At 49.7% G+C, this 26,681-nt stretch overlaps 6 protein-coding genes across 6 annotated transcripts; 4 read left to right on the top strand and 2 right to left on the bottom strand.

Annotated features, from left to right (window-relative positions):
- Position 1: 1 nt before the first annotated feature.
- Positions 2-2,201, top strand: EMH_0095010 (uncharacterized protein; the record flags this gene model as incomplete). The annotated part of the gene is made up of 7 exons (XM_038022266.1): positions 2-111; positions 182-283; positions 610-767; positions 825-922; positions 1,345-1,464; positions 1,740-1,913; positions 2,016-2,201. The coding sequence occupies 7 exons, from the start codon at positions 2-4 to the stop codon at positions 2,199-2,201; spliced, it is 948 nt and encodes a 315-aa protein (XP_037878120.1).
- A 1,990-nt stretch (positions 2,202-4,191) lies between these two features.
- Positions 4,192-5,881, top strand: EMH_0094900 (uncharacterized protein; the record flags this gene model as incomplete). The annotated part of the gene is made up of 4 exons (XM_038022265.1): positions 4,192-4,329; positions 4,617-4,773; positions 5,204-5,386; positions 5,775-5,881. 4 exons carry the CDS (start codon positions 4,192-4,194, stop codon positions 5,879-5,881), a joined length of 585 nt encoding a protein of 194 aa, XP_037878119.1.
- A 2,054-nt stretch (positions 5,882-7,935) lies between these two features.
- Positions 7,936-9,792, top strand: EMH_0094790 (TGF-beta-inducible nuclear protein 1, putative; the record flags this gene model as incomplete). Its single annotated transcript, XM_038022264.1, has 5 exons — positions 7,936-8,006; positions 8,293-8,648; positions 9,018-9,239; positions 9,452-9,517; positions 9,725-9,792. The coding sequence occupies 5 exons, from the start codon at positions 7,936-7,938 to the stop codon at positions 9,790-9,792; spliced, it is 783 nt and encodes a 260-aa protein (XP_037878118.1).
- Positions 9,793-11,050: 1,258 nt separating this feature from the next.
- EMH_0094680 (CMGC kinase, CK2 family, putative) lies at positions 11,051-13,573 on the top strand (the record flags this gene model as incomplete). Its single annotated transcript, XM_038022263.1, has 8 exons — positions 11,051-11,142; positions 11,231-11,303; positions 11,819-11,927; positions 12,086-12,220; positions 12,419-12,564; positions 12,731-12,859; positions 13,103-13,222; positions 13,532-13,573. The coding sequence occupies 8 exons, from the start codon at positions 11,051-11,053 to the stop codon at positions 13,571-13,573; spliced, it is 846 nt and encodes a 281-aa protein (XP_037878117.1).
- Positions 13,574-14,126: 553 nt separating this feature from the next.
- Positions 14,127-15,356, bottom strand: EMH_0094570 (uncharacterized protein; the record flags this gene model as incomplete). The annotated part of the gene is made up of 1 exon (XM_038022262.1): positions 14,127-15,356. The coding sequence occupies one exon, from the start codon at positions 15,354-15,356 to the stop codon at positions 14,127-14,129; it is 1,230 nt and encodes a 409-aa protein (XP_037878116.1).
- A 3,755-nt stretch (positions 15,357-19,111) lies between these two features.
- Positions 19,112-22,237, bottom strand: EMH_0094460 (uncharacterized protein; the record flags this gene model as incomplete). The annotated part of the gene is given in 2 exon segments (XM_038022261.1): positions 19,112-22,185; positions 22,189-22,237. Coding segments are annotated over 2 exon segments (3,123 nt in total).
- Between the last annotated feature and the right edge of the window lie 4,444 nt (positions 22,238-26,681).

Genomic DNA, 26,681 nt, shown 5'->3' with positions numbered 1-26,681 from the left:
GATGGAAGGCAGGCGGGGTGCGCTGGAACTCTCTGAAGAGATAGAACTTTGCGGAAAGCTGCGCAACGACATTGGAAAAGCATTGAAAACGGATGCACACAATGCAGCGAAGTAGGGCACGCACACAATTCGTGTGCATGTACACCGGCTTGTAAGTTTATTCATCCTCTGCCCTGTTCAGAGCCCAATCGGAATCCGAAGAGAGCAAAGCGCTCGAGACTTTGATTGAAAATGAAGCATTGAACCTTGAAGAAAGCATTGCAGCAGCAGAGACTTCTTTCCTGTATGCTACTGCCAGCATAGAGAGGATTGAAGTCGCAACGGCACACCTGCACGGAACTAATTCTGTTCTGTCTCAACAACTGGACAAAGCTTTTCAGCAAATTGATGAAAGCACTGAAGGTGGGAGCAGCACGCACCACCAATTCTGGGTGAACAAGGTTGATAAGGGGTTTTGTTCACCCATTCCTTTTTTCATCCCAGCTTTTGAAGAACTGCGGAAACGCCACGTTTCGTTCTGCCAGGCGCAGGAAGAAGCGCACAAAAGAATGTGTGTTCTGCTCGCTCTGTTTTCAATCAGTTAGCGTTTTTTATCTCGCTGCCACGCAGGACCTCTGTCGAGGCATTGCTGCGCAGCATAATGAATGGAGAGGAGCAGACGCGGGGGCTTCTGGCGGAGCTGCAAGCACTGAGAAGCGCGCTGGACGTTTTGGGCAGGACAAAGGGAGAGCTCGTTCCGGTCTTAGAAAGCTGCCAGGAAGCTTTCGGTGAGACATTTCTCCTGCGTGTCGTGGATCAGTCGTCTTTCATATGTATGACTGTAGATTCCGCCAAAAGGGAATATGAACAAAGCAAGAAAAATAATGCGCATCACCTTGAGTCGATCGAGCGCTGCAGGGAAGAAGAAGAACAAATGAAAACTGTGAATACCATAACCTACTGTATCAATTGCTACTTGTTGCTTATCTAGAGGAACGCCACAGAAAATGGCACAGCTGCGGGATGAACACACACAGCTCAGTGCAAGGAAGGCCACACTTGAGGTATTTTGGCATTTTTCTTTGGACACTGATAGTCAAATCTAACTCAAATGCCTTTTTCTGGCATGTTGTTACACGCACTTCAATTTGTGAACTTTAGGCACAAGTGGCACGCGTTCAAAGTGCGGTGACAGCCGAAGTGCAAATCGCCGCACAGGAACAGGCAAGTATAATTCTTTTGAGTTATTTGAATGGTTAAATACTGTTTTTTTACCCCGCTCCTAACATCTATAAACAGAGGGAGGCGGTGGAGAAACACGAAAAATGTTCCAGGCTTTTGGATGGCAGAGAACTTGCAATGCAGGAGCGAGAAAGGGCTTTGAGCCTGCTGAAGGAGGAAATGCAAAAAGCAACAGAAGAAATGTATTCCACAATAGAGAGAATGAAGGAGTTGCGGAAGCAGTACGTTTCTTCTGCTCACGCGGTCTCCTCGTGTTCTTCTTCATCGTGTGCATCCCCTTTTGCCTGTTGTTCGGCGCTGCAGCGACGCCGAGTTGGCTCACAGAAAACAAAAGGTGGTGGAGATGCTTAAAAATGAACAAGCGTTTTTTGCAAAACTGAAGGAAAGGGAAATATGCGTTGTTGAGTTTCGCGCCGCGCAACAGAAGACCTCAAGTGTGACTGAAAGTCTGCATAGAGAAAATAAGAAGACAGTTGGGCTCCGTGGGATGCTAGTGAGCACAGTTTCATTCGTCGTAGCATGCATCTGCTAAATTCGACTGTCTTCGCCTCTGCCTATACCTTCTCGAGGAAATGACACGCATGGAACGAACTGAAATGGCCGCTCTGCGAGAAAACGAAGGTACAATTTTGAGTGAGAGTCTCGAAGTGCTACAAAAAGCTGAAAAGGAGGCGGATGAGGCCACTGGCGCGGTGAGTTCCAAAGCCCATATGCAAACGTGATGACAAATAAGTAGAAAGCCGGCTAACTGAAACGCCTAAGCATAACCAAAAACTTATATCCACATGCCACAGGGAGAGGAACTCAAAGGTTTAATTGAAGCGGTTGAGGCGATCTTGACGGAGCAGAAGAAAATTACGCACACTCTCGTTCTATCGCGCAGCCGCGTTGATCTTCAGCTTAAAAATGTATTTCTCATGTTTTGCTTGGCGCTCCCCTTCGTGGTTTTTCGGTCTTTCCATATCATAGACCTAAACTGACATCTTTCAGGGGGATATCGCTGAGTCACGCCTGAGAGAGCTCCGCTGCCTTCAGGCGGCGCTTGCGGTGAGGACAAGCCACACGATTGCAAGCAGTTCAGCGCACTACATTTGAAAGTTTTTCTTTTAAAAAACTACAGGCGCAAGTAAACGAAAGAGAAATTGAAAGAAGGCAGCATGAGGCGTTCATTGAACAACTGCAAGAGGAGATGTCAACGCAAAAGCTTGAATTGCGTAGCCTTGAACAAGAACACAGTGAAATCCAGACGGTAACTTGTTCTTCCGGCTCTTCCATTGCTACACCCTAATTGCCATTAATTGTATATCAATTGAGCAGAATCTCGAAGGGCTGAAGGCAAAATTCGCTAAGGACCAGGGAGCGGAAAACGCGTGAGCTGAGGTTCTGGGGTGCTAACATTGGAAGTATTCAACGCGAATGCAAAAACAGGGAAGGAATCGAATCGCAGACCGAACTATTCCGTATCCGCGAGGTACAGTACGAATAAAATATACTTAGATATACATTGTTACCTACTCTCCAATTATGTCATCTGCAGCAGCTGCAAGCGAAGCATGAAACAGCGTGCGCACAAGTACGCGTGGAGTATCAGTGCCAATATACAGCAATGCTGAACCAAACGTTGAAGGTAATTTCTCTGAGTTGGTCCCCCAGTTTCAACAGAAATAGGGGCACTCAATTATATTCATCTCTAGGACGAAGAAGGAAGACTGACTGAGGAAAAACGCAGCAAAATGGAGCAAATCGCCGCTCTAGTTGAACGCGCGACAGGAGAAGCGGCGTAAATAGGGGCAGGGAGACATTTTGACGACTACTCCTGTGGCTAAGACAGTATCGAACTGCTGCCCGCACTTGCGAACTAAAGTTCACATGTGCCTGGCTCTGTTCACAGCGGGGCTGCCTTGTTTGCTCCTCTCCCTCTCCATTAGTTCGTTAAACATCCTAAACTAATTGGCTCCACTGAACCCGTGTTTGGAGCACTCACGAGCAACGTAAACCTCCCCTTCCCTCTGCCCAAGCACAACGAACCCTAGGCAGCATGACGGTCCCTGTAAACTGTCCGTAACTTTCTAAAGCACTGCAAACAAATAATCATTTGCCACGAATCGGAAAAAGAAGGAAGACGTACACGGCCTAAATACGTGAACGCTTCTGAAGTCCACGGGCGTAAACGTCAGACCAGACAGACAGAAACAAAAGGATGGAACCGCTCGTCGTTGCTAGTCAAGCAGCCGGCTTCAGCAAAACACTTATGTTTGTATTTAAAAATAAATTGTATCGGCCGCAAAATACATCAACAACGGTAAATGCATACATAAACCTCCCCCACTGGCCGCGACGAGGCAACAACACGAACTGAGAACACAAGAGGCGGAGGGCAGCGATAATGGAAGATACCTGTATTTTTACCTAATATGTTTGTCGTTTTGGAGAAGTTATTCATTTTTTCGTGCAATTTATTCCCTGTTCCTGTACTTGCCACTCACGCCACACGCGCGCGGGGAGAACATGTGCGGGGATGCACGCACGTCCTTTAGTAGTCATTTTAACTTTTTTCCACTTTAAAATAAACACAGACTGAAACTGAAGGGGAGAGAAGTACAAATAAGGCTCAGTTATGGGGAACTTCGGGGGCTGCCAATGTTGCATCAGCGGCAATACCAGCAGCAGCATGTGCCGCTGCTGCTACTGCTCCTGCTGCATGTGGTGGGTCTTTCGGCCTGTCTAGATAGCGTTTGTATTGTGAGTGAGCTTTTGAGTATTTTCTTTCTTTTAAAGGTTTATGATGTGTTGAGGAGGTCAGTTGTATAGACAGGCCGCTTTTGCTTCTGCTCGCGGCTCGTGTTCTCCGCCTGCTGAAGTTTTGCGCGTGGGCTGTGTGGGTGGGCTGCGAGGGCCTCAGCTTGGTTCAGCACTGCGAGACAAGTGAAGCAGACTAACGCAACGAACAGTAGAACTGCAGCAGCAGAAATGTGGAGCTGCAGGGCTTGCAGCAACACGCCCTTCGCGGCCCTCTTTGGCTTCGGGAGCGCTGAGGAAGACCGGCGGAAAAAGAAAAAGAGAGCAAATTCACAGGCCCAAGAGAGCTCTTCTCATTCTAACTCAGAGGTAAACAAAGCTTTAAAATGAACACAGCACGCACGACACTGCTGTTGCTCCCTACGAGTGCTCGATCTGCCTTAGAACGGCGAAACCACGTTGCAGACCATACCGAGGTAGAAGGATAACACCTAACCTCATTTCCTTCATTGGGCTGTATTGTTACGTTGTGAGTTGCGTTCTTATTTTTTTGCATTCTCTTTTTTCCCACGCACAGTAACCGTATCTCCCTTCACACTGTTAGTTGTTTCACCGTCTGCTTCTTCCCCTCTCTTGATTTGGCAATTTCGCTGCAGGGAGACAGCGCGTACACAGACCGCTACGCTTCTCAAGAGACGTTTGAGCCACGGAGTCCAGAGGAGGTGGAGGCGCTTTGCAGGGCCTGGGAGCACTACGTACACCCCAGGGCGCGGGAGTTCTGGCAAACTGCTGAAGCCAGAATCGAAATATTACGTAAGTGCAGAGACAACCCAGGGAACCTGAGGAGACGTACATACTCATGGGCATTTTGACCTGCACAGATGCGGATTTTTGTCCTACGTTTGCCGCTGTGATGCGCTGATTTTCGGTTTGTCCTTTATTTCTGCTCTATATTCAGCCTCTTTATTGCGTTTATCCTGTGTCTTCACACTCGTGCCCGTGCGGCCTCTTCATTCTGGCTTTTCGATTTTGGTTGTTTGTCTCTTTGGTTTTTTGAGCTGCTTTCGCGACTTTCATCGCCTTATTGCGGCATTGAATTTGTTTCTTCGCGTGCGTTCTTGACATGGGTATTGTTTGTTTGCATGTTCTTGATGTGCTCTGCAATACTCGGACTTTGACAGCCGATACTAGTACAAACAAACGAACATCTCCTGGGGTATGGAATGCTTTGCCTGCGGAACAGAGAAAATCGCTCGCGGAGTGCACAGAGGTTACGACCCCGTTTTGGGGGATGACAAACAGTGTGTCGTTTGGTACGGAGATTTGTCGGAAGACGACAATCTGCCGGTCATCCGAATGGTGAAACCAGGGGAAACTCAAGAGTCGCAGACTTACGTGAACCGCACCCTCGTGTTCCTTTATGCAGGTACGCGCGGCAACATCTCGCTGATGCCATTCGCTTTTCCTTTTTGTGTCACTCCCTCTGTGGAATCAAGTTGCTTTGTCTGTTTCAACGTTTAAGGTGCTGCAATACCTCTGTTGAGCTTTCAGCTATTGTGTCGGTTTCTGCTTCTTGATCTACACGTGGCTTCTCGGAGTGAAGCGGTGCAGCTGCCAATGCTGTTGAGTTCGTGGTTACATATGAGTTCGTGGTTGTATATATATATATATATATATATATATATATATATATATATATACAACCACGAAGTCAACATACAGCCTAGCACAACAACAATGGAATCGCATATGCTGCAACACAGTGATAGAGGTGAACGTTACGGAAACACTTGCGCATATGGTTCTGTTTGCAGACGAGGAAAGTTTCAACGAGTTGCAGGAAAAACCGAAGAAGGCGTTTACGATGGCCTGCGCAAATCCGCTTTGCGTTAACCTGACGCATATCGCACTTGATGATTAAACCGCAAATTAGGGTTTCATTTTAGGTTTTGGTACCCGGAGGCTGTTCCTTTCGGCTTTGCACAATGGGCCCTGCTCCGGCGAGGGTGCAGGACTGCCCGTGTAGCTCCATGCATGCATGCATGTTCGAAGACAGTGGATGTATGCGATGTGTATATATTATATGTTTTTAGGACTGACATAATATATAGTGAATTGCATGCGTCTACAGTTTCCCACAAACAACGCAAGCATAAAGTGGACCTGTGGGCAGTTGTTTCCGAAAAGAGGGGATGTCGTCGCAATTTGTTCGTCAATTCATTTCTTCTATTTGTTCCGATTCATTTTTGTAAAGAGACAAATAACTGGCCTTTTCGCCTTTTGTCAGTTCATGTGGTCGCGATCGGCGCGAATGAGCATACAGCACATACACAGGGGGAAGTGGATATGTTGACAGAAACAATTGGTAACCATACTTTCGTGTTACCGCGTTATTGTTTTTGTCTTATCTTTCAATTTCAACCCGAAAGCTGCGCGGCTTCGGCATGGGCTGCCTTCTGTGTTAAATCAAGGCAGTCGACCTTTAGCAGGGTCTCGTAGAAGGTGCTTGCATCCATGTTTGTGCGTATGTTGGTTACTGGATGAGGAAGAAGTGCTTAACAACTGTTTAGGAAGTTCGTGCATGCATCGAAAGGGGTCTTGGTTATGCTTGCACCTGGGGGTTGCCTTGCAACCAGAGTTGCAGCAGAGAGTGCGGCAACCCACGAGAGGCCCTCCTCTTCCCGCCAGCCCCCAGGACCCTGCGCCGCTGTGTTCAGGACCAGTGGAGACACGAGGGAAGGGTCAGCTGCGCTTTGGGGAACTCTTAGTTTAAGTGGTTTGACACTACTGCACCTCCTCACCGTCGTGGGCTAACGCTCAGGATTGTCGTGACGCTTAGTAGCACTGCATGCTCGAGGGAGAGGCACTTAAACACGTTTGGTCGTGAGATGGCCCCATCTAGCGCAGATGCACTATATCTAGAGACTTCTCCTCAGGCTCTGCCTTTCACTTCTCGAAGTAGTAATAATAAACACTGATTAGGACCTACGCTTTTGCTGCGTCCATTAGGTGCAGAACGTTTTCGACGTAGAGATACGCAGATCCCTTCCCCTGCTAGTTCTGTCGTAGGGTGTTTGCATGGGGTCTCCTCAGCGGAAGACCGTAGTAAGCTTCAACGGTCAGAAGACTTGGAAGTTCCCCCGAAATAGCTCGCAACCACCGCTCCCGTCTCCAAGCATATTGGGAACATAGGCAGAAAGGACTGCGGTTGATGGTGCGAAGCGAAAGTTGCTTATCTAGACTGGTTTGAACCTACTACAGCTCACCATTGCCTGAGGCTACGGCTGAGCTCTCCTACAACTCGCTGCTAAGCGCTGCTATTAGGTGGAGGCGACACATTCAATATCTTAATAGAACAATTAGATAAGCTGTTCGATTAGAAAGTTGTTCACCTTGGTTTTAAGAGGTTCTTTATATGTTTATACATCCGCGGTAGGAGGAAACTGACTCAGCAGATTTCGACGATCTAGGTAATCATTTTCCGCCTTCCGTTTCAGGAACTAGGGCCCCATGCTGCTGGGGCTTTGTTGCATGCACAGCTTTTTCTGCTCCTAGTAGGCCCTGCCGTCGCTTGCAATATCACGTTTTGCAATTACACCTTTTTCGGTGAATTGTTACTTGGAGGGGAGGTGGGGAGTTGCTCATTCTGGGCATTTTCTCCGTTTCTTGTCGGGCTGTTCTTCCCGCAGCACTCCAGGACCCGGGCAGCAGAGCTTCGGCCTGCTGTGAAGGGTTGGTAAAGTTGGTATAAGTATGCTATTATGAACGGTTTCCCTAGTATTCTGTGATTTCCTAAAGGACAGTCACAGTCTTATGCGCACCTAGCAGTTAGGTTGCGGTGCCGTCTCTTCTCAGTTTCGTTCTTCTCGTGCTTCCGTCAACAGGCGGGCAGTTCTGCCCTCTTCTGGCGCCATTTTCGCCGATTTCGAACTGAAAAAGGGTTTCCCCAAGTAAAGTTTCGAAAGGCTTGACAAAATGCCGCAGAACGAATATATGGAGCAGCACCGTAAACGCTTCGGCGAGCGTCTGGATGCCGCCGAACGCAAGTGAGCCCCGCGATACTGAGAATGTCGATCGAAAGAAACAAATGAGAATGATGATGAAGAAAACAATTTTTAAATGGGGACAGATTTATATAGCAAGCGATAACTCACGGGGCCAAATATTGGCTCGTCTCCCATTCGAGTTTTTTTTTTTTGCTAATTTGCAGGTGGCAGCAGGTTTTTCCCCTTGTACATTGGGTTGTGCATATTACTGTGTTGTATAACTGATGTATATGCGATAATATCGCGAACTGTTAGTACTTCTCGCTTGTGCTGCTGTTGTGAACAGGCGGAAGAAGGCCGCACGTATGCCTCACGAGCGATCAAAGACAGCGCGTAAACTACGGGGAATAAAGGCAAAGATATTCAACAGGAAGCGTTTTGTAGAGAAGGCTCAGATGAAGAAAACCATAAAACAACATGAGGAGAAAGAAGGCAAGCAGAAGGAGCCGGAGACCGTGCCGGAAGGCGCAGTTCCTTCTTACTTGTTGGACAGAGAAGGTGTTTCGCGAACTAAGCTGCTGACAAATATGATTAAACAGAAGAGAAAAGAAAAAGCCGGAAAGTGGCAAGTGCCCATTCCCAAGGTCAAAGCCATGACCGAAGAAGAAATGTTTAAAGTACTCCGAACAGGGAAGAGGAAGAGTAAGAGAAAACCCAAAACGACCCCAGAAAACACAACTAGACATAATGCGGCACACGGACGTAAACATGTTTGAAACATTAACAGTAATCGGAGCTGTAAGCTCAAGCATGTGTACAGAATGCATTATCTAGAGCAATTTGTAGTGTAGAGTTGCTGCTAATGGGGAGGCGGGTCGGACGGAATTGTGTCGAAAACTGCTAAAGAAGATAGTACTACAGTATGCATTGCATTATATTATATTGTGCACACAGATAGACTAAATGCGTCGTTTATTCATTGGCATATTGCTGCAGAGAGCATTGCATTATATTTTATTGTGCACACATATCGACTAAATGCTTCGTTTATTTATTTGCATATTGCTGCAGAGAAGATGTGGAAGCGCGTGATAAACAAGGTGTGTTTCGTGGGGGAGGACTTCACGAGAAAACCGCCGAAGTTTGAACGATATATCCGTCCAACGGGTTTGCGATTTAAGAAGGCGCATGTGACGCACCCAGAATTGAAGGCAACATTTCAGTTAGACATCGTGAAAGTCAAGAAAAATCCCCAGTCTCAGCTTTACACCTCCCTTGGGGTTATCACCAAAGGTACGCACGCATATTGAACTTGAAATGCATTTAAATTGTAATTAACAGTCGACCGCTTTTTCCCCATTTTGCAGTAGATGCTTCTCATATTGGCTTTCAGGGGTCTTGTGTAGAAACTTATTACCATCAGGAAGGCAAAAAACAGACGAAGAGGCGAACAAGCAAGATAAATAGCAGCGACGTGCTGCTGCATGCTTGGGGTGTATGCGCAGGTACCATCATAGAGGTGAACGTTAGCGAGTTGGGATTGGTGACGCAGACAGGCAAAGTAGTTTGGGGTGAGTCTTATGCGAACTTTCATAAGGCCATCACCGCTCCACTTATTGTTTTGCTGCTTCTTCCTTCGACGTTGTTTATTTGTTTGCCCCCTATGTAGCCCCAAACCCTAAGCTCGAAATTCTTTGCAGCTTTTGGTGAAATTCAATGCTGTGCGTATCATTTAGCGCATCACGATTGTGGTTTCTGGGCTTTGTGCCGATGTGCAGCCAAATACGCACAAGTCACCAACAACCCCGAGCTAGACGGATGCATCAACGCGGTTCTTCTGGTTTAAGAGGATTTCCTACTTCATCTTCCGCCAAACTTGGGGGAAATGATAGGAGGAAGACCGTAGGCGGGCAGACCAGGGCAAGCTTCCAGGTGCTTCCCCTGGACTGTCCTTTTCTACCCCAAAAACGTACAAAAACGTTTTTTTATCAAAGCAGAAATGCGTTAAGCAAACGAAAAAACTTGAGTTCCCGATCGAGTTACTTCCCTAGAGCTTTTCCGGTATAGCAGACAATCAGCAGGAGGAACGCCCACGACGGCGCCGTAGTTAGGGAAGCAGGGAAGCGAAGCTTTAGCATATTATATTTACTCAAATTAGCTCGGTAACTTCTGATTCATACAGTCGCTCTATTTCAGGGCGGGGAGGGGGCACTTTCTGGAGGAAGTTGCCTGCTGTGTGCACGCTGGTCAGTGACTGTTCACTCGTCGTGGGTGATCGGCGGTGAAGTGAATGTTGAAATTGCCGCCAAATTTTCTAGTTGAGGAAATAAGTGCAGATAACCTGATATTTCCAGTTCAAGTTTCGCTAAATTCGTGTCGAGGGCGTTGGGCCCATGAATCAATGGAGATAGGCGCTGCCCGTTGATGGACGAACCGTACCACTCATGCGTGTGTCTGCTTGCGCGGGCAGGCGTTGCTGTGTTATGTGAACTAAAGGTTTGCAAAAACGTAATCAAGTTCAGTTTAGTAAAATTAATATAAGCAGGTTCAGCCTTCATTCTCAATAGTTACGATATTCCCTTTCTGTAGGGTTTCTACTCCCCACAGCTCAGCAGGTCCCAGCAAGTCCAGTCACCGCGGTTGACGGCACTGTTGAACGGTCGACTTGGGGGAAAATAATAGCGAAATCTCGCTAAAAAGGCATTTATCTACTTAATTCTGACTATTCGGTTGTTTACGGTGGGTATTTCGCTCTCTGTAGCTCCTCTCCCTCTTCTCTCCAAAGTATTTAACATTTCCTCCGTGCACTGCTCAAGGAACGTAATCTCAGAAGAAAAAAGGCACCAGAGCACCCGACAAACCCTAAAGGGGAGAAAATCTTATTCGTATTCGCATCGAGCCTGTGGACAAACCTAGCAGACGAGGCGCATATAGCCAACTGGAAACGCTCACTGCTGCGTTGCAGAGAGAATATCGTCTATTTGAGGATGTAGCACGAGAGGGTGGAACACGTCTACGACCTGGAGAACGCGGATAAACAGCTTATTTTGTCTGTGTGTATATATTGTCAAACTTTCATTCAATTCTTTCAGGTCCTTCTGAGGATGGAACGCGTCGGCGAATACGAAATCGTGTCGGTCGTTGGTAGCGGCTCTTTCGGCAAGGCAGTATTGGTGAGAGACAAGGCCGGAAGAAAGTGAGTTTATTTTTTCTGCTGTTGATTGTTATTGTTCAAACAGATTGCAGTGTGAGTACGCCTTAAATGTGTGTGTACATATCCGCAGGCTTATCATGAAGCTCATCAATACCCGACAAATGAACAAAGAAGATATCGAAGAGGCTAAAAGAGAAATTCAGGTACCGTCATCTACGTAGAAGTGTTTAAAGTCTTGAGTATTGGGTTAGTAGGGCTTAGTTTCTGGTTAGACAGCAACCCTGAACCTGCTCGTTACGTCTTTCCATTTCTCTTGCAATTTTTTTCTCGTTTGTTTCTACGTATGTCAACCGCCTACAGACACAAAACCACGTCTGCGGAGGCAAACAAAGTTATACGCGCACACCCTCCCACCCAACCACCCGGCCACCCACAAGCCCGCCCACGCACACATACACACACACACACACACACACACACACACACACACACACACACACACACACACACACACACACACACATGGAAACGAACAAATACTCAGGAGCAAACGATCACGAATAAACATTTGGAAAAATACAGATAGAAAATGATGGGGAGTCCTACAACTGGAAATAGAGTTGCAAGCATTACCATCAAGGTGTTGATGTCTTGGCTTCCATGGCTGTTTACCTTGTGTAGCGTTCACTTGTTTGTTTTTTCCCGCTTTGTCGCATAGGTCTTGTCTAAACTGGTGGATGCTCCTTTCATTGTTCATTATAGAAACGCATTCAACGACACTTACCACGGATACCCCCACTTATGCATCGTCATGGACTTCTGCGAGGGTAAGATACATCTAGGGCTTAGCGTTCAGTGATTCGCGATTAGGCAAGAGGGTTTGGGTTTCAGAACGACGGGGTCTGTGCTGAACGCAAAGTACACAATGATTCGTGTTTAGGGTTTAGGGGTTGAGCTACGTTGGATTTGCTGTGTATGCTTGAAGGGGGGGATATGGCCAAGCTGATTCGAGAGAGGAAACGCCAGCGCAAATACTTTAGTGAAGTGACTCTTCGGACCTGGCTGCTGCAGCTGTCTATTGCTCTTGACTACATGCACAAACACAAAATACTGCACAGAGGTAATTGTTCCGCGTGTCATTTGGGTCCTTCTGTTTTCGTTCTGTCTAAGACAAATTTGCAAAGCATGCAAAAATGTTCAACTTGGTGCAGGGAAGCATCTACAGCTTCTGCCCCCCATATTTCGCATCTTTCCTGTTGTAACTGCATCTGTTGCTCATTGTTTAAGTTCATCGCCGAGGCGTTGTTGCTCCCTGCAGACCTGAAGCCTGCCAATGTATTTCTAGACGAAAGTAACTACATTCGAGTCGGTGATTTGGGCTTGTCGAAAATATTGGAGTTTACGTTGCAACAGGCAAAGACGCAGTGCGGGACTCCAGCATTTATGGCCCCTGAACTCTGCAAGGTGCGCCGGTCGCCGTTGCTGCTCTTGTTGTTGATGCTGCTGCTCCTGCTGTTCCTACAGCTACTACTGTCGTTACCTGCCCCACTGCTGCTACTGCTGGGCTTGATGCTGCCACTGCTACTGCTTATGGTGCTGCCGCGGTTGTCCTTGTTTGCGACTACTCCAGGGGAAGCCTTATTCCTCTGCAGCAGATATTTGGGCGTTGGGGTGCATAATGATAGAAGCGGCAACTTTCGAACTACCTTTCAGGGGCCTGAGTTTTCCTGAACTCAACAGAAACATCTGCAACGCTCCGGTAAGATCTGCGTCCATGCGTTTGTCTATCCTTCATTTGTTCGTTAATGCGCCCCCACCCTCATCAACTAGCCAGTATATACGGGTATAAAACATAGCACCAAAGAATTAGTCGAGTGTTTGCTATCAAGCCCGGTCTCGTGGTACGGACAAACAACAAACAGTAAATAAGTGACGAGGAAGCCGTATGACGGGGGGCAAACGTGAGTTATGAAGAACAAATAGTCTGGAACTTTCCCTTTAGGCGCCCAAAATCCCTGATCGCTACTCTGTTGAGCTCCGGACAATCTGCGACAAAATGCTGAACAAGGACCCGGCAATGAGACCCAGTGCAAGAGATATCCTGGAAAGCCCCTGCCTCAAGGTAAACAAATGCGCTCTCCCCTGATCCTTACACTGCTGCTGCTGCTATCGTTGCTGTATATTGTTGCTTATGTATGGACAGTTGCTACTGCTTCTGCTGCTGAGCTGCAACTGCATATGGTTTGTGCGGAGGGGTTGGCGTGCTCTCTGTCCTGCTCCTTTCATGTTCCCTGTACGTTGCAACTTGTTTGTGTTGCGCGTTCAGTTCGTCTGTTCCATGAGTGCCTTTGTTGTCTCGCTAGCAGTTTTCGCAGAGCATTTATATATTCGTTTAAATATGTGTCTGTTGTTTATTTGTTTGTTTGTGAAGAACGACTACTTGGCATACAAGCAGAAGAACCCTGGAGCTTGAGAAGAAAGCCACGACCACTTAAACCGAAGGGAAACGCTGCATTTGATAGACAAGTGGACGAAAAGAAGCAAGGAAGCAACTAACAGAAACGAAACAAATATACATGTAAAAGGGAAGGAGATAGAGACAGACAGACAGAAGACACTGTCTCCTTCTTAGACTTACATGTCCTTTGTCCGTTAGACAAAGGACAAAACAAATAAACTTTCCTCTTATGTCTTCATTATACAACCTAAGCAATTGCGGAGCCCTGCACTAGCAGGTAATAGATGAGACAGTTGCATTGGAATTCCATTGCAATTAGCATATATATATATATATATATATATATATATATATATATATATATATATATATATATATATATATATATGTATATCGCCAGAACAGATTCAACTGCAACCGTCGGTTAAGTTGGCAACTGCTGTTCCTATATTGCTCCTCCTGCGTTTGCTGGCTGCCGTTGCTGCTGCTGCTGTTGTTGCTGTTGACACTGCTGCCGCTACTGGTGCATCTGCACTGGTCGCAAGCGCCGCCCTAGCTGCTGCTGCCTTCACGCGAGATGAGTCAATGTCGTTGCAGCCGCTTGCTTCCAGCCGTGGAGGTCCTGAAGCGGAGGCGAGAAGGCTACGGAGAGTGCCGTGCCCACAGCCAGGCCGGTGCTTTCGAAAAGACACACCAGACGCGCTGCTGCTGCTTTGTGAGCGTATGTCTCTGGTGTACGTGTGGTGTAGAGGGTTCCTGTTAGGGACAGACAGCCGTGAACGGCAGCAAATACAAACAGCCACAGGCAACGACTCACATCCACCAGCAACAGCAACAGCTCCTCGTTATGCTTCTGCTCACCAGCAGCAAGTCCAGCAGCTGCTGCTACATGGTCGTGCCGCAGCGGCAACTGAGCACGTGCTGCTGCTGCTGCTCCTCTTAAACCCGTTCCTCCCGCTGGTGCAATTGCTGCGGTTGCTGCTCGAAGCACCGGCAGCAGCTTCGCTGGGGAAGCCTCCAGCCAAAAAAGCAGCGGCAACAGCGCGAGGCGCAGCAGCAGCACTGCTGGTATTAGCCTTTGGCTGGAGGAAGAGAAGCGGCAGCAACAGCAGCAGCAGCAGCGGCCTGCGACAACTCCTAGATGGTAAATGACGATTAGCAGCAACTGGAACAGTGCGGGGTCTGTGCTGCTGCAGGGGAGCATGCACTGCATTTTAATGGGGTATATAATAAAGGTAGAAAAAGACAAAAAGAAGGTGCACAGCAAACTTCTTCGGTAACGACCAAAGACAAACGCATACACCCCAAACTGCTGCAGCAATCCCCACCGCATATTCAAATCCTCAGCCACATATTCAGGACACTTCCCACTGCTGCTGCTGCTGCCTGGGTTATGCCGCTCCAAGTCGTGGAGCAACCCAGTTGTCTCGTCCGTGGGTCTGCAGCAGTTGCTGTCCTTCGCCCCGTCAGAGCAGCCTTCCTCTGGTAGCTGGTGCTGCTTTGGACGCTCTCGTTGTTGCGCTACTGTTGGTGTTTCTGGGAAGTCGAAGTCTCCATGCAGCATTATGGTCATTGGCTTCGGGTGCTGCTGCGGCTGGTGATGCAAATGCAGTGTAGGTCTTTGTTTTTCGCTTGGTTTGGGTTTACCGAGGGCATAGGCGAAAAGGGCAGCTGAAAATAGCAGCCAAAGGAAAGACGCTCCCATCAGGATTTGCGTCTTGCGCTGCGGAGGGGCGGCATGCATGGGCCAGTGGAGACTCAGCGCAGCGAGAGCAGTTAGGGGGCCTCCCACTGCCATTCCAAAAACCCAAGAAGGAACGAAGGACTTGTGCGTCAACGCCTGCTGTATGTACAGCCCAGATCGCATACCGCAGCAACAAAAGCTCGAAATCCCCAACAAGACGCAACTAAATGCGAACGCCAGGCCCTCAGAAGAAGGGGATGAGGGGGAACCCAGATTCTCCTCAAGGCTCCCGATAGCCGGTGTACGGACAGCTGACGGGGCAACAAGAGAAAGCAGCAAGCAACATAATGCAGAAACAACACTTCCACCCACGGACAGCCAAACAGGGGAATGATGCAGTGACAAAAGACAAAGCAGCAAGTGGCCCAAGAACAAACTGCAAGTTCGCACCTGAAAAGCCAAAGCAACAGAGACAGAAGAGCAGAACAGCAATACGTTTTGTCTGCTTGCTGTTCCTGAGACGGAATTGTATTCGCGTTGCCTGTTCTAGCTGTATACATCTAAGCGCAAGGATTGTCAATAAATGACAGGCCGTGGGGATGGCAGCGATAATGGAGACGAGCAGAAAGAGAGAAGGATGAAAACAGAGAACCGAGATCGTAGGGAACAGAGACGAAGACAGCATGCAACATGCGAACAGAGAAGCGAAAAGCACCTCTGTCTCTCGGACCTCATCTGGCATTCACTTGGTGCTAGTAAGGCACTAGAAAACAATGTTCGGTAGCTGCCTAGATACCTGCGTGGCTAGCTGCATTGTTAGCTACCTAGCAAGCTGGCAGTCATGCAGGTGTAGACAGTTTGATAAACTGGTACATCAGCATCACACCAACGGAAGAAAGATGCCTCACTTCTGTGGCGGTAGAGACCCAGGGGAATGTGGGGAGGTAGAAATGCTGGAAATCTGTCATCTGTACAACAACGCAGTTCCAAGGGAGTCCGCAGGAGACGCCTAAACAGAACAGAGCGAGTTGCTGTGCAATCACATTTCCTCTCCGTTCCTTTTCCGCGCTGTAGCTGGCGGTATGGCTGTTGGCGCTGCTGATTTTGGTGCTGCAGTTGTTATTGTTTGTGCTACTACGGGTGCTGCTGCTGCTGCAGCTGGAGGAGCGCCATGGGCTGGTGAATACGGAGGAGATGGAGGTACTGCACGAGCTAGCCAGTGAATGGTGCGTAGATCCCGAAAATGACTTGGATAGGCAACTGGTGTTTGCACTGGCACTGCTCGCGAGTGTACTGCAGCAAAAGAGATGCTCTGATGGAAGAGAAGCCCCTCTAGCAGTGGGATCGGACCCCTTCTCGTGCCTCTTCCAGCCCAGGAACCCTGAGTCCCAGGAAAGGCTTCTAAATTCCATGCTGAAGGAACAGAATCGGGGCTCTTGAAGCTACTACATCCCTTCATGCATGCAAAGTTGCACGCAAACGCGTGCAAAGGACAAAGCAGGGAGAATCAGGTGTCTGGTCGCCCTTCGCGTCCTAAAAAGATGCAGATAAATACGAGAAAAGGGAAATCCGGACGCAAGGAATAAAACGAGTGATATCCGATATATGGCGGTTGGTCTCGCTTCTGCTGCTGATGCCTTCCTCTCTCTGGGATCGGAGACGATCCCGAGACACAGAAATCGTTTTCCCTGCCTCCATTCCCCGTTCAACCCGATTTCTTTAGTGTAAATCAATGAACGAGACGGAAAAGACAGTAAATTCAGCTTTAGCTGCGCAGCTTGACCGACACAGTCCGCTGTTCATGAACTGACTGGCGGCGCACACAGAAGGGCCAGAGAACCGGGTTGGAATAACGTCGCCTCAGCCGATTTCCCCAGTTTGTTGTTCTTCACTTTTAAGGGGCAAAAGAAATATAAAGGGCAGAAAGCTGGGGATTTATGTGGCATTTTTTGCCTCCGCAGCAAGCTGGACCAGGCTTGGCCGGATTTCACGTTTGTGGGAAAGCCAGACAAAAACGGGTTATCTTCTGGTTTTCTACTACAGCTTTACACGCATTCAATCCGTCGGAGAAATAATATTGAGGCCCCTGATATTTTATCGCCTGTTTGTGGCCGAATCATGCAGGAAACCGAGCTGGAATTTGTTGCAGTGGAAATTTGTTCCTGGTGTCTTGCACCCCACTTGCCTACTGGTTCGCATTGACACACATAAAACACCAAAAGGTGGTGTCTTTCTCATAACCGTCTTGAATTACAGCACTCCCTTGCCGTGAGCAGCTGCCAAGCGCAACGAATCAGGACGTCCAAGCCTCTAGTGCGGCACACACAGTGGCCGGCAAACAACTGCATAGTTTAAACAGTAGCAGGAAAAAGGCAACAAACACGATCCCACTCATCTGCTCCTCAACTTTGTTCACTAGCCTTAGCGTAGCCGCCCCCGCAAATCCGCTCGGCGCCCTGCTCAACGACAAAGTTCACATTATCGGCGCAGCTCGAAAAAAATCTAACATGGGTCGCACGACACAACCAAACCCTTAAGTGGCCACTCTGGGAAAATGTTATGCAATTTACGACTTCTTTGCTGTCGCTTTCCATCACGGGCGGTCACTGCCTTTTTGAAGAGACAGAGTCAGAGAAGGAATTTAGCGGGGCAACAAATAGCACCCTTCATCCCTAGGTAGTTAGATAGTTGGCTAAATACAGTCTACTTTACACCTTCTTGTTACTAACAGGTATATGAAAAGCGCTAGCTGAATACTTCTGTCTCCCGAACTACTACTCTGTTACCAGTCGGGCGGCATATGGAGCAAAGCTAGGACTGCTTGCAGCACCATGCAAGGAGAAACTGTGCGTATCGATCTGTCACGGAAGGAGACAAATATATATAAAATTGTCTCAGATGAGGTGTCAAACTATGCTGAGCTCAATTGCTGCATTGTCTCCTCTGGTGCCGAAAAACGTTTGCCTGCCCCCGTAGGCAGCCTTCAGCAGTCCCTGGCCTCCCGTTCACCTGCGTTTTGCTGCTGGCACGCTTAAGCCAGAACCAGCTGTAATTGGAGCAACGTGTCGCTCCTACACTCACTCCGCAAGCTCCATAGAGCCCCCGTGCACGTGGATGCGGTGAGTTGACGGACAACTGAGCGCGCTGCTGTCTCCACAAAGCCACACGACAACGGAGACTGCAACTTCGTTAAATGCAACTGTTAGTAGTGGCTGAAAGCCCTCCAGCCGTCCTTGCTGCTGGTGCTGCAGCACTCACTTCGGCTAAATTTGCGCACATTTCAGATGTTGCAGCAGCCGCTGCTACTACTAATGACCTGAGAGGAACAAAGGCAAGAAAAAAAATTTTGGTGCCTGTTTTTGTCTGCTTCTGGCACAACAATCCTACTGTTGCCATTTTGGCTCCTCCTTTGCAATTTACTCCGTGTTTCCCTCCATTTTGGGGGTTTCGCTATACAAGCGATGCTCCAACAAAGGCCAATGTACACAAACGGGGCGAGAAGCGAGGCAAACAAACAAACACAAGAAATGCGTCCCAAGACCTGCAACGCATCCCTTTCAGTAGACCACAGATGGAACGATGAGATAACTAAATGTTTCCTTCGTGTCGTCCTGACACCCCTGCTACATTCATCGTACGTAGGCCCCGACTCGGCCTCTGCTCTCGCCAGTCTTTGCTGCGCTTGGAGCTCTGTGCGTTTCATTTTGTCTTTATTGTAGCCATATTCTTGCCTGTAACCAAGTCAGTATGCTTCTTCCTACCTCCCCGCTTCGAAGTTTGTGGCAAGTCCGTGGGTGCTTTGTCTCCTCCTGGCTCCGTCCCACTAATTGTCTCTTTTCACTTGTCACATTCCACCTAGTTTGTCCTTATTATTTACCCGATGAGCTCTCCGGTTTGCGCTGGGATCCACTCTTCACAGCGTCGGCATAGAGGTGGTTACCTGCGGGAGTCCGCTGCAGTGTCTGAGGTGTAGCTCCAGCTGAAGCGTGGCTTTGTGCTGAATGTGGAGTCGCACCAAAGGATCCTCGAAAAATGTCCTCTCGGATGTTGTTCGTGACGTCCGGCCAAACCCAAGCAGCACCAGAAACTGGCTGCGGCTCTCGCTCCTGCGACGGCAGCTGCGCATAGTTATCACCTGTTTGCCCGTATGGTGCTGTCGGTACGGTGTAATCCGTGCTCTGAAACACGCCAGAAACACCCTGGAGCTCTTGCTCTTGCTGCTCTTGCTGCGGCGGCAGATGCGCGCCGTGACCCGGCGTGTTGCCTGGCACTAACAATATGGCTGGCGCGCTGAAATCGGCTGCTGGAAGCAATCCCCTCTCTCCTGCATTGTCAGGACTGTCACTGCCTTTGCCTGTCTCTTGTTCATGCGGATCCAACTCATCGGAGCTGCTGTCGGAAAGGAGAGAGGCAACGTATGCAGCGGCCCCAGACAATCCTACGGAAAGGTCCGAACCTTCCTCGGCCGCGTCAGACCCCGCAGCGTACGTCAAAAGTTCCAGCTCCTGCTGAGGCAGCGCAGGGCCAAAATGCTTCCCTGGCGAGGGTTGCTGAGGAAAGGGGCCCGAAAGTTCCCCTGGTTCCTGTTTCGGTGGGGACGGCCCCCAATGTTCTCCTCCCTGTTGCTGTTGAGGGAAGGCCTCCTGACCATATCTTTGCTCCTGCTGCTGAGGAAACGATCCCAAGGGTTCCACATCCAGCTGTTGAAGGAAGGGCCCATGCCGTCCCGCGCGCTGGCGCTGCTCAAAGAAGGGCACCCATGTCTGCATCTGCTGCTCTTGCTGAGGAGTGGGCCACACAGGCGACGCGTGTTGCTGCTGCGGAGGGAAGGGCACCCAAGGCCTCGTGGGTCGTTGGTGATCATGGGAGGGCTTCCAAGGCCGCGGGTGCTGCTGGAGGGGCCACCAAAGTAGCAGGCGCTGCTGTTGCAGCGGGAATTGCTCCGATCGCCATGACGACTGCTGCTGCTGCTGCAGGAAGGGACCCCAGGCAACCTCATGCTGCGGCTGTTGTTGCAGCGGATACCTTGAAACTTGCGCTCCCTGCTGTTGCCGGGGGTAGGGTCCCCAGTGCTGTTGCTGCTGCTGGTGCCCCACCTGAAGACGCGGCTGCGGAAAGAAAGAACTCTTAGCTACTGTAGAGGGCAGCCGCTGAAGGGCAGGCGAGCCAGGCGCAAGAACAGGGACGAACATGGGGTGGGGATATGGAGGAAAGGGCGGCAAAGCGAGGCCAAATCTTAAAGCCTCCTCCTCCTTCAATCCCCCCCCCTGTGCTGGAGCACCCGGTTGCAGCAGTTGCCGCTCCAGTACAGAATGCTGTGGCTGTGGCAGCTGCTGCTCGCCCTGTTCCTGCTCCGGCCCCGTCCCAGTGAGCTGCCCAAGCGCGGTCTCTCCCTCTGAAACCGCTGCCGCAATTTCTTCTTCGGATTCTGGTGCATCGGGGGCAGAATCGCCAGCTATTGCTGTTACCGGATGCACGAGCGCCTTCGCTGCTGCTGCTGCTTTCGCCGCTGCTGCCTCTGCTGCTAAGTCGATATTGTGGGCCTTTGGGTGCGCATAATCCGGGTAATACTTCTTCTGAGAACGTGCAACATGGGCTTGGTCGAATATGGTTCCGGGGTGGCAGCAGGAGCCTTGCAGTTGTGCCAGCACATACGAAATATCGTTGTCAACCAACAGCTGCAGCAGCCTCTCCTCGGTAACTGCATCCATAACAGCGGCCTGGGTCGTTGCGATACTGGGGGGAACTGAAAGTGGGTTGCCTTGGAGGCTCTGTAGCAGCGTATTTATAGCAGTGGCCATACGCCGCAGAGCTGCACCTGCTGCAGGAAGAATCTGCTTTGATACTTGCACTCTGGCGTGAATCGCAACACGAGGGATATCGACGCCATTTTCTCGCCGCAGTTGGTGCAACGCACGCAGAAGACAGTCCAAGGCAGTAGCCTTCTGTAGCGACCTCTCGTAGCGGCCACCCAAATCCGCACCAAGACGGAGGAGCGCCCTTACGGCCCCATCCCACAGCCTACCCTCTTCCGTGCAGAGGAGAGGCGCTACTGCAGCAAGCTCGACTAAACAGTGCCGCAACAGCTGCTTCCCTACAAGCTGTGCATGATGCCGCGAAAGGTAGCCTGAGTGAACCCGAAAGTAATCCGCAAGCTCTCTAACGCGAGTCACAAAGGTGCCCAAAAAAGGAAAGTGTCCTACTGCCCTCTCCACGCCGGCTTCCCACAGCCGAGGCGGCAGCTCTTCCCCACGCCCCCTTGTCGCCTCAGGCAATCCTCCAGCTTGCACTGCTGCTGGCTCTCCTACTGCTGCAGCTGCCTCTCCTGCTGCTGGTGCTCCTGCTGCGGTTCCTTCGGCTATTCCGGACGCAGTCGCCTCCAAAGAAGAAACGGCGGAAGCCGCAGGGTCTCCACCTGCTGCTCTGCCCCCTTCGCCAGCGCCTCCAGCTGCATAACCGACGCCTCTAGGAATGAACGGAGCGGCCATTGGATCGAGAGTAGATTCTGTTGGGGAAGTGGAAACTTCCTGGCCCCTGGCTACGTCGGTTGCAGGTGCTCCTGCATCTCCTCCATCAGCTGCTGCTGCTGCACCTTCTTCATCTGCTGCTGTTACTCCACCTCCATCTGCTGCTGCTGCACCTCCAACAGCTGCTGCTGCTGTATCTTCTCCATCTGCTGCTGCTGCTGCACCTTCTCCATCTGCTGCTGCTGCTGCACCTTCACCACCTGCTGATGTTTCTGCTGCTCCGGATGCAGTTTGTTCACAAGGTCCTTCAGCCTCTCTGGATGAAAGGCGCCGGCGACTGCCCCACACTTGGGTGGCCTTGGCGTTGCGCGAGATGGCGAATCCGCAGGACAGCAGCAGGAACACGACACCCAACGCAGCAGCAACAGCAACAACAGCAGTCAGTGCAGAAGTGCTGCTTACAGACCACCTGCGTCNTGCGGTAACTGCGAAATGAGATCCCCAGTTCGTTACTGGGACCCCAGCCATCGCCGTTCACCGTCGCGCCCCCGCCAAGGTTCCCAGACACCGCATTGTGCGCCCCCGGATGACTTCCACCAACGGCTACAGAAGTTATAGATGTTCCACCACCCTCAACAAAAGCCACTGGCTGTTCCTGCAGGAGCAGCAGCAGCAGCAGCGGCAGCAGCCGAAAGGCCTGCCTGCTGAAGTTGAGCCCGCACAGCACCTCCAAAGTTCCAACTGGGGGAAAACGCATCATGCATATGCTGTCTGTGAGGTGAGAAGAGGAAGGGGAGGAAAATAATAATTCAAATACGGCCAGGGGCCAAACACCAGACACCTACGCACAGGAGCGGCGGCTTTCGCCCCCGTGCATCTGCGGGCTTTGCTGCAGCTTCGAGTTCTACAGTGCTTCTACAGCTGCTAATGCGGTCGTTACTCCTGCCTCTGCTGCTGTGCGAAGGGTAGACAAGTCCGAAGAGGAGGAGGAAGGGAAGGGGAGAGATGCCCCCTAGCCGACGGGCAACATCATCTGTTGACCCCGCGGGAGGGAGCGGAGAAATAAGCATTCAGGATAGACAGTAGGAGAGAACACAGACAGAAAGGCTTCTAAGGGTTCGAAGACAAGAACGAAGGAAGAAGGTAACTCGACGTGCAGAGACGCCACAACGGAAACTGCAGACCGGGTTAAGTGGGCAAGAGATATGCCACACACGGCACTAGGGTGAAGCAAGCATAGTTGAGAATAAACAAAGAAAGAAAACGGAAGAAGCAAAGATACTCAAGACAGACAAGAGAGTAGTACACGACGCGGTGGGAACGGGTTTGCTGCTGCTTTCACCAGCAACTAGTTCGACCAAAGGACGACAGTGGCAACGCGTGGGTCAGGAGATGAAGCAAAAAAGAGAGCAAAACAGTCAACTCAATCTAAACTGCTAAAACCATCTATAAATGAGAGCATGCATTTATCGCGTGCACAAACTGAAAGGCCCGCCAGCTGGGCAGTGGTCTGGGGCCCCCCTCCGAACAAAAAGGGACAGCCAATACGGTTGCTCTATTAGCCAAAATAAAGATATATAATTTGAGTTATTAAAATCAACTAAAAATGGAGGGGAGGGCGGAGGGCAGCCCGCAAGCCGCCTCTAACCAGTGAAGCAACACTGTGCGCAGCAGATACAAACAGAAACTAGTGAAGACAGGCGTAAATATCTTATAAAAGCTGTTTCCTTCAAATTGAATTTCTTCAATTTGCAACAAAGCAACTAAACTCGTTCCTTCTTCAGCAGTGGATGCGGAGAGAGGAGGACTGCATATCAACGGGATCGGCACATATCACCGCAGATCCTGTCGTGCGGCCCATAGTCTTTATGAAGTTAGTATTATATGTAATTTGTCCCGCGGAAAATGTTGGATCCTGATAGAGAATGCAGTTTTAGTTGTTGGCTGCCGTGTTGGTGCATGTATTCGAGAGGAACTCAAGTATTCTCGTATGTGGGGTTGCCTTCCTGCACGAGTTGTAGCACGAAGACGTGCAGTAACGCATGGCTTGGCACCGCCTTCTCTTAGTAACATCGTCCCCAGGCCTTTGCGCCACTATGATCAAGACGCTTGGAGACTGGAGGAGGGCACCAGTTGCTTTTTTGGGAAACCTTGACTGCTGCGCTGGTGCACCTCACTGCAGTCTGCAACGACGCGTAGGTAAGATATATGGGGGCAAGCTGCAAATCCGAATCCCGCAGCTGGTTGGCCTGTCATTCAGTGCAAAGAGAGCTCGCCCGAGTCTACGGACCTTCGTGATGTGCAGCTGGGTCAAACTACTTGAGAGAGTTCCCCCAAAGCAGTTGATAAACCTATCAGTCTCCAAGGACCCTGGGCGCACCGACCCGAGGGCCTGGAGTTGGTGCGGGGAAAATATGGCCGGCAACGAGCTGCAACGTGTAACGAGAGTCTTAACCAGAGTCGTCGGTTTTATCCCCCAGGCAGGTTGATACTCAAGCTGCTGCTGTGCGTAGAGCAGCACCTGAAACTGTAGAGCCGCGCGTTACACTGTCTGGAGTGCGTGGATAACCCCAGCATTGTGAAAATTCCGCAGTGTAAGGCCGCAGGCTGGCGGGGTGCTCTCTCTGGTAGTTGCTGCTATTATCGCCCCTGCTCCAGCTGCTTCTCCTGATGCTGCAGTATCTGTAGTAGCTGCAGCTGCCTTTCTGATTTTTGTGGCTCCTGCACGAGACGGGAACATACTCGGAGTGTCTACGCTGCAGCAGGAGAAGCAGGCACTGTGCTTGTAACTGTAACAGCTGCAGCAGCACCGGCAGTTGCTGAGGCAGCTATAAGTGTACCCACAGCAGTAGTCGCGGTGCAGCTTCTGGAAAACGAGGAAGTCCTTCACGGCATTCTCATGCTCTTCAAGTATCTCGTCGCTTCCCTTAGTCAGTATCAATGGCCCCTAAAAACTCAACATCAACCGTTTTCCAGCTCCCAAATATCTTCTTCTTGTCGATGACAAGCATTTCTACATTGGGGTGCCGCTATAATTACACTAAGTACGCAGGTGAAAGACTGTTCAGTGTAAACAATAACACAGGTGGATATTGCAAACAGTAATACAACTGCACATGGTAAGCAGTAAAGCAGTTGTACACTGTAGAGAACAGTACAACTATTTCTTGTAAACAGCGAACAAAAATGCATAATATACACAAGAATACAACTGTGTGTTGTAAACACCAATACAACTGTATAGTGTAAACAATAATGCAAGTAAATACTATAAACAGTAGTAGAACCATACGCTGTATACTGCAATGCATCTGTATGTTGCGAACGCAAATGCAACTGCGTACTGTGTAGAGTAAAACAAATGTTTGCTGTCTACAGTAATATCATGTGCACTGCAAGCAATGGTAGAAAAGTCGGCAAACACAATATCGTACATCACCTCAGTAGCTTTGTTTTTTGAACTTGATTAATATATCCCTTTTCCTAGCACGTTCAGCTAGCTACGCAAAAAAATCGTTTATATTTCGGGCACATCTTAAAAAATCAAAGCTGGACCTAACAACACAAACAAACCCTTCCGCGGTCCCATGGGGAGCAGTTATGGTGTTCACAACTTCTCCAACTCTGCCTCGCCAAAGAAGGGGATGCTGTGGATGTAGCAGATGATGCCCGATGCGAAAGGAAGGGATGAATTCGGTGGGGCATGGAGCAGGACATCTCACGATTCTTAGCGACTCGCTGCAAACAGTCTAGCAGAACCAGGATAGCCATTAACGAGTACACGAAAGGCGCTAGCTGACTACTGGTGCTTCCTCAACAGATTCGCCTAGAGCCTGGCAGAACTCACAGGACATGGATTGAGGTATCATGGGCTAGGTGAGAAGACAGCCAGGAAGAGCGCCCTCTACTTCTCTGTTGGTAGTGCTTCGGCTGAGTTGCTGTTGTGATGAAGAGTGGAGGCAAGGTGGGGCTGTACGAAACTGCAACAGCATACAGAGAGCGCCTGGGGAAATCGCTCTTCATCTGCTGTAGCTGCCGACCTCCAACTACGGAGTAGGAGAAACACGAACATGAGGGTTGGAACTGCGATGTCAAACTGAAATGTTGGACTCAGTTGCTGCACTGTTTCGTAGACTACCAGAAGATATTGTCGACTCCAGTAAAGCGCTCTCAGCAGTCTTTGGCTCCCGTTCAGCTGCCCTTTGCTGACAGCCTGTTTCAACCAAAAACAGCTGGAAGTGCAGGAGCGAGTTGCTCCTACACCCAGTACCCAAGTTCCCTAGTCACCTCCTGCATGCGCGTTCCCGCCGGCCCGCGACAAACAACTGGTCGCGAGGATTGTCTCGATGCGGCCGTATAGCAATATGTAGTCCTAAAACGCGTAACTGTCGGTGAGCTTATGGCTTTCCTGCCTTGCGTTTTGCTGCTGCTGCTGCTGTAGCGGTCATGTCGCTAAACGCGCACGTATTTCAGCAACTGCAGCAGCAACTGCTGCTGCTAATGACCTGGGAGGAATGTACGCGAAACTAAAACTTTCGGCGTTTGTCCTTGTGCGTCCCTTGCGACACAGTACTGGATCCATCAAATTTCGTCTCCTTTTCGTCTGCTGCAGCAGTTGCTGCTTAGCGAAAGCCCTAACATAACGGGGGAAACGGAGAACCCGGCAAATATAGATAAATACGAACTGGACAAACTAGAACGGCAGGTAAAGAAATACAATACATGTGCCTCTGAAGCATTAAGACCTGCATCCCCTCTTCTTCAGTAGAAATGGAGTATGGTTGGCCGGAGAGGCAGCTGCCTGTTTACTTCGTGTCTCCTTGACGCCGCCAGCGTCTCCATCGCATATAGCCTTGAACTTGGCCTCCGTTTTGGCCAGCCTTTGCGACTGGGACTTTGCCCTATTCGTTCGCTGTTGCAAGAACCCACTACATATATATATATATATATATATATATATATGTATATATAT

Source organism: Eimeria mitis, genomic scaffold (assembly GCF_000499745.2).
Source record: "Eimeria mitis Houghton genomic scaffold, Emh_scaff136, whole genome shotgun sequence".
Taxonomy (NCBI): Eukaryota; Apicomplexa; class Conoidasida; order Eucoccidiorida; family Eimeriidae; genus Eimeria; species Eimeria mitis.
The sequence above is the reverse complement of the archived record's forward strand: the minus strand, read 5'-3'. Positions and strand labels throughout refer to the sequence as shown.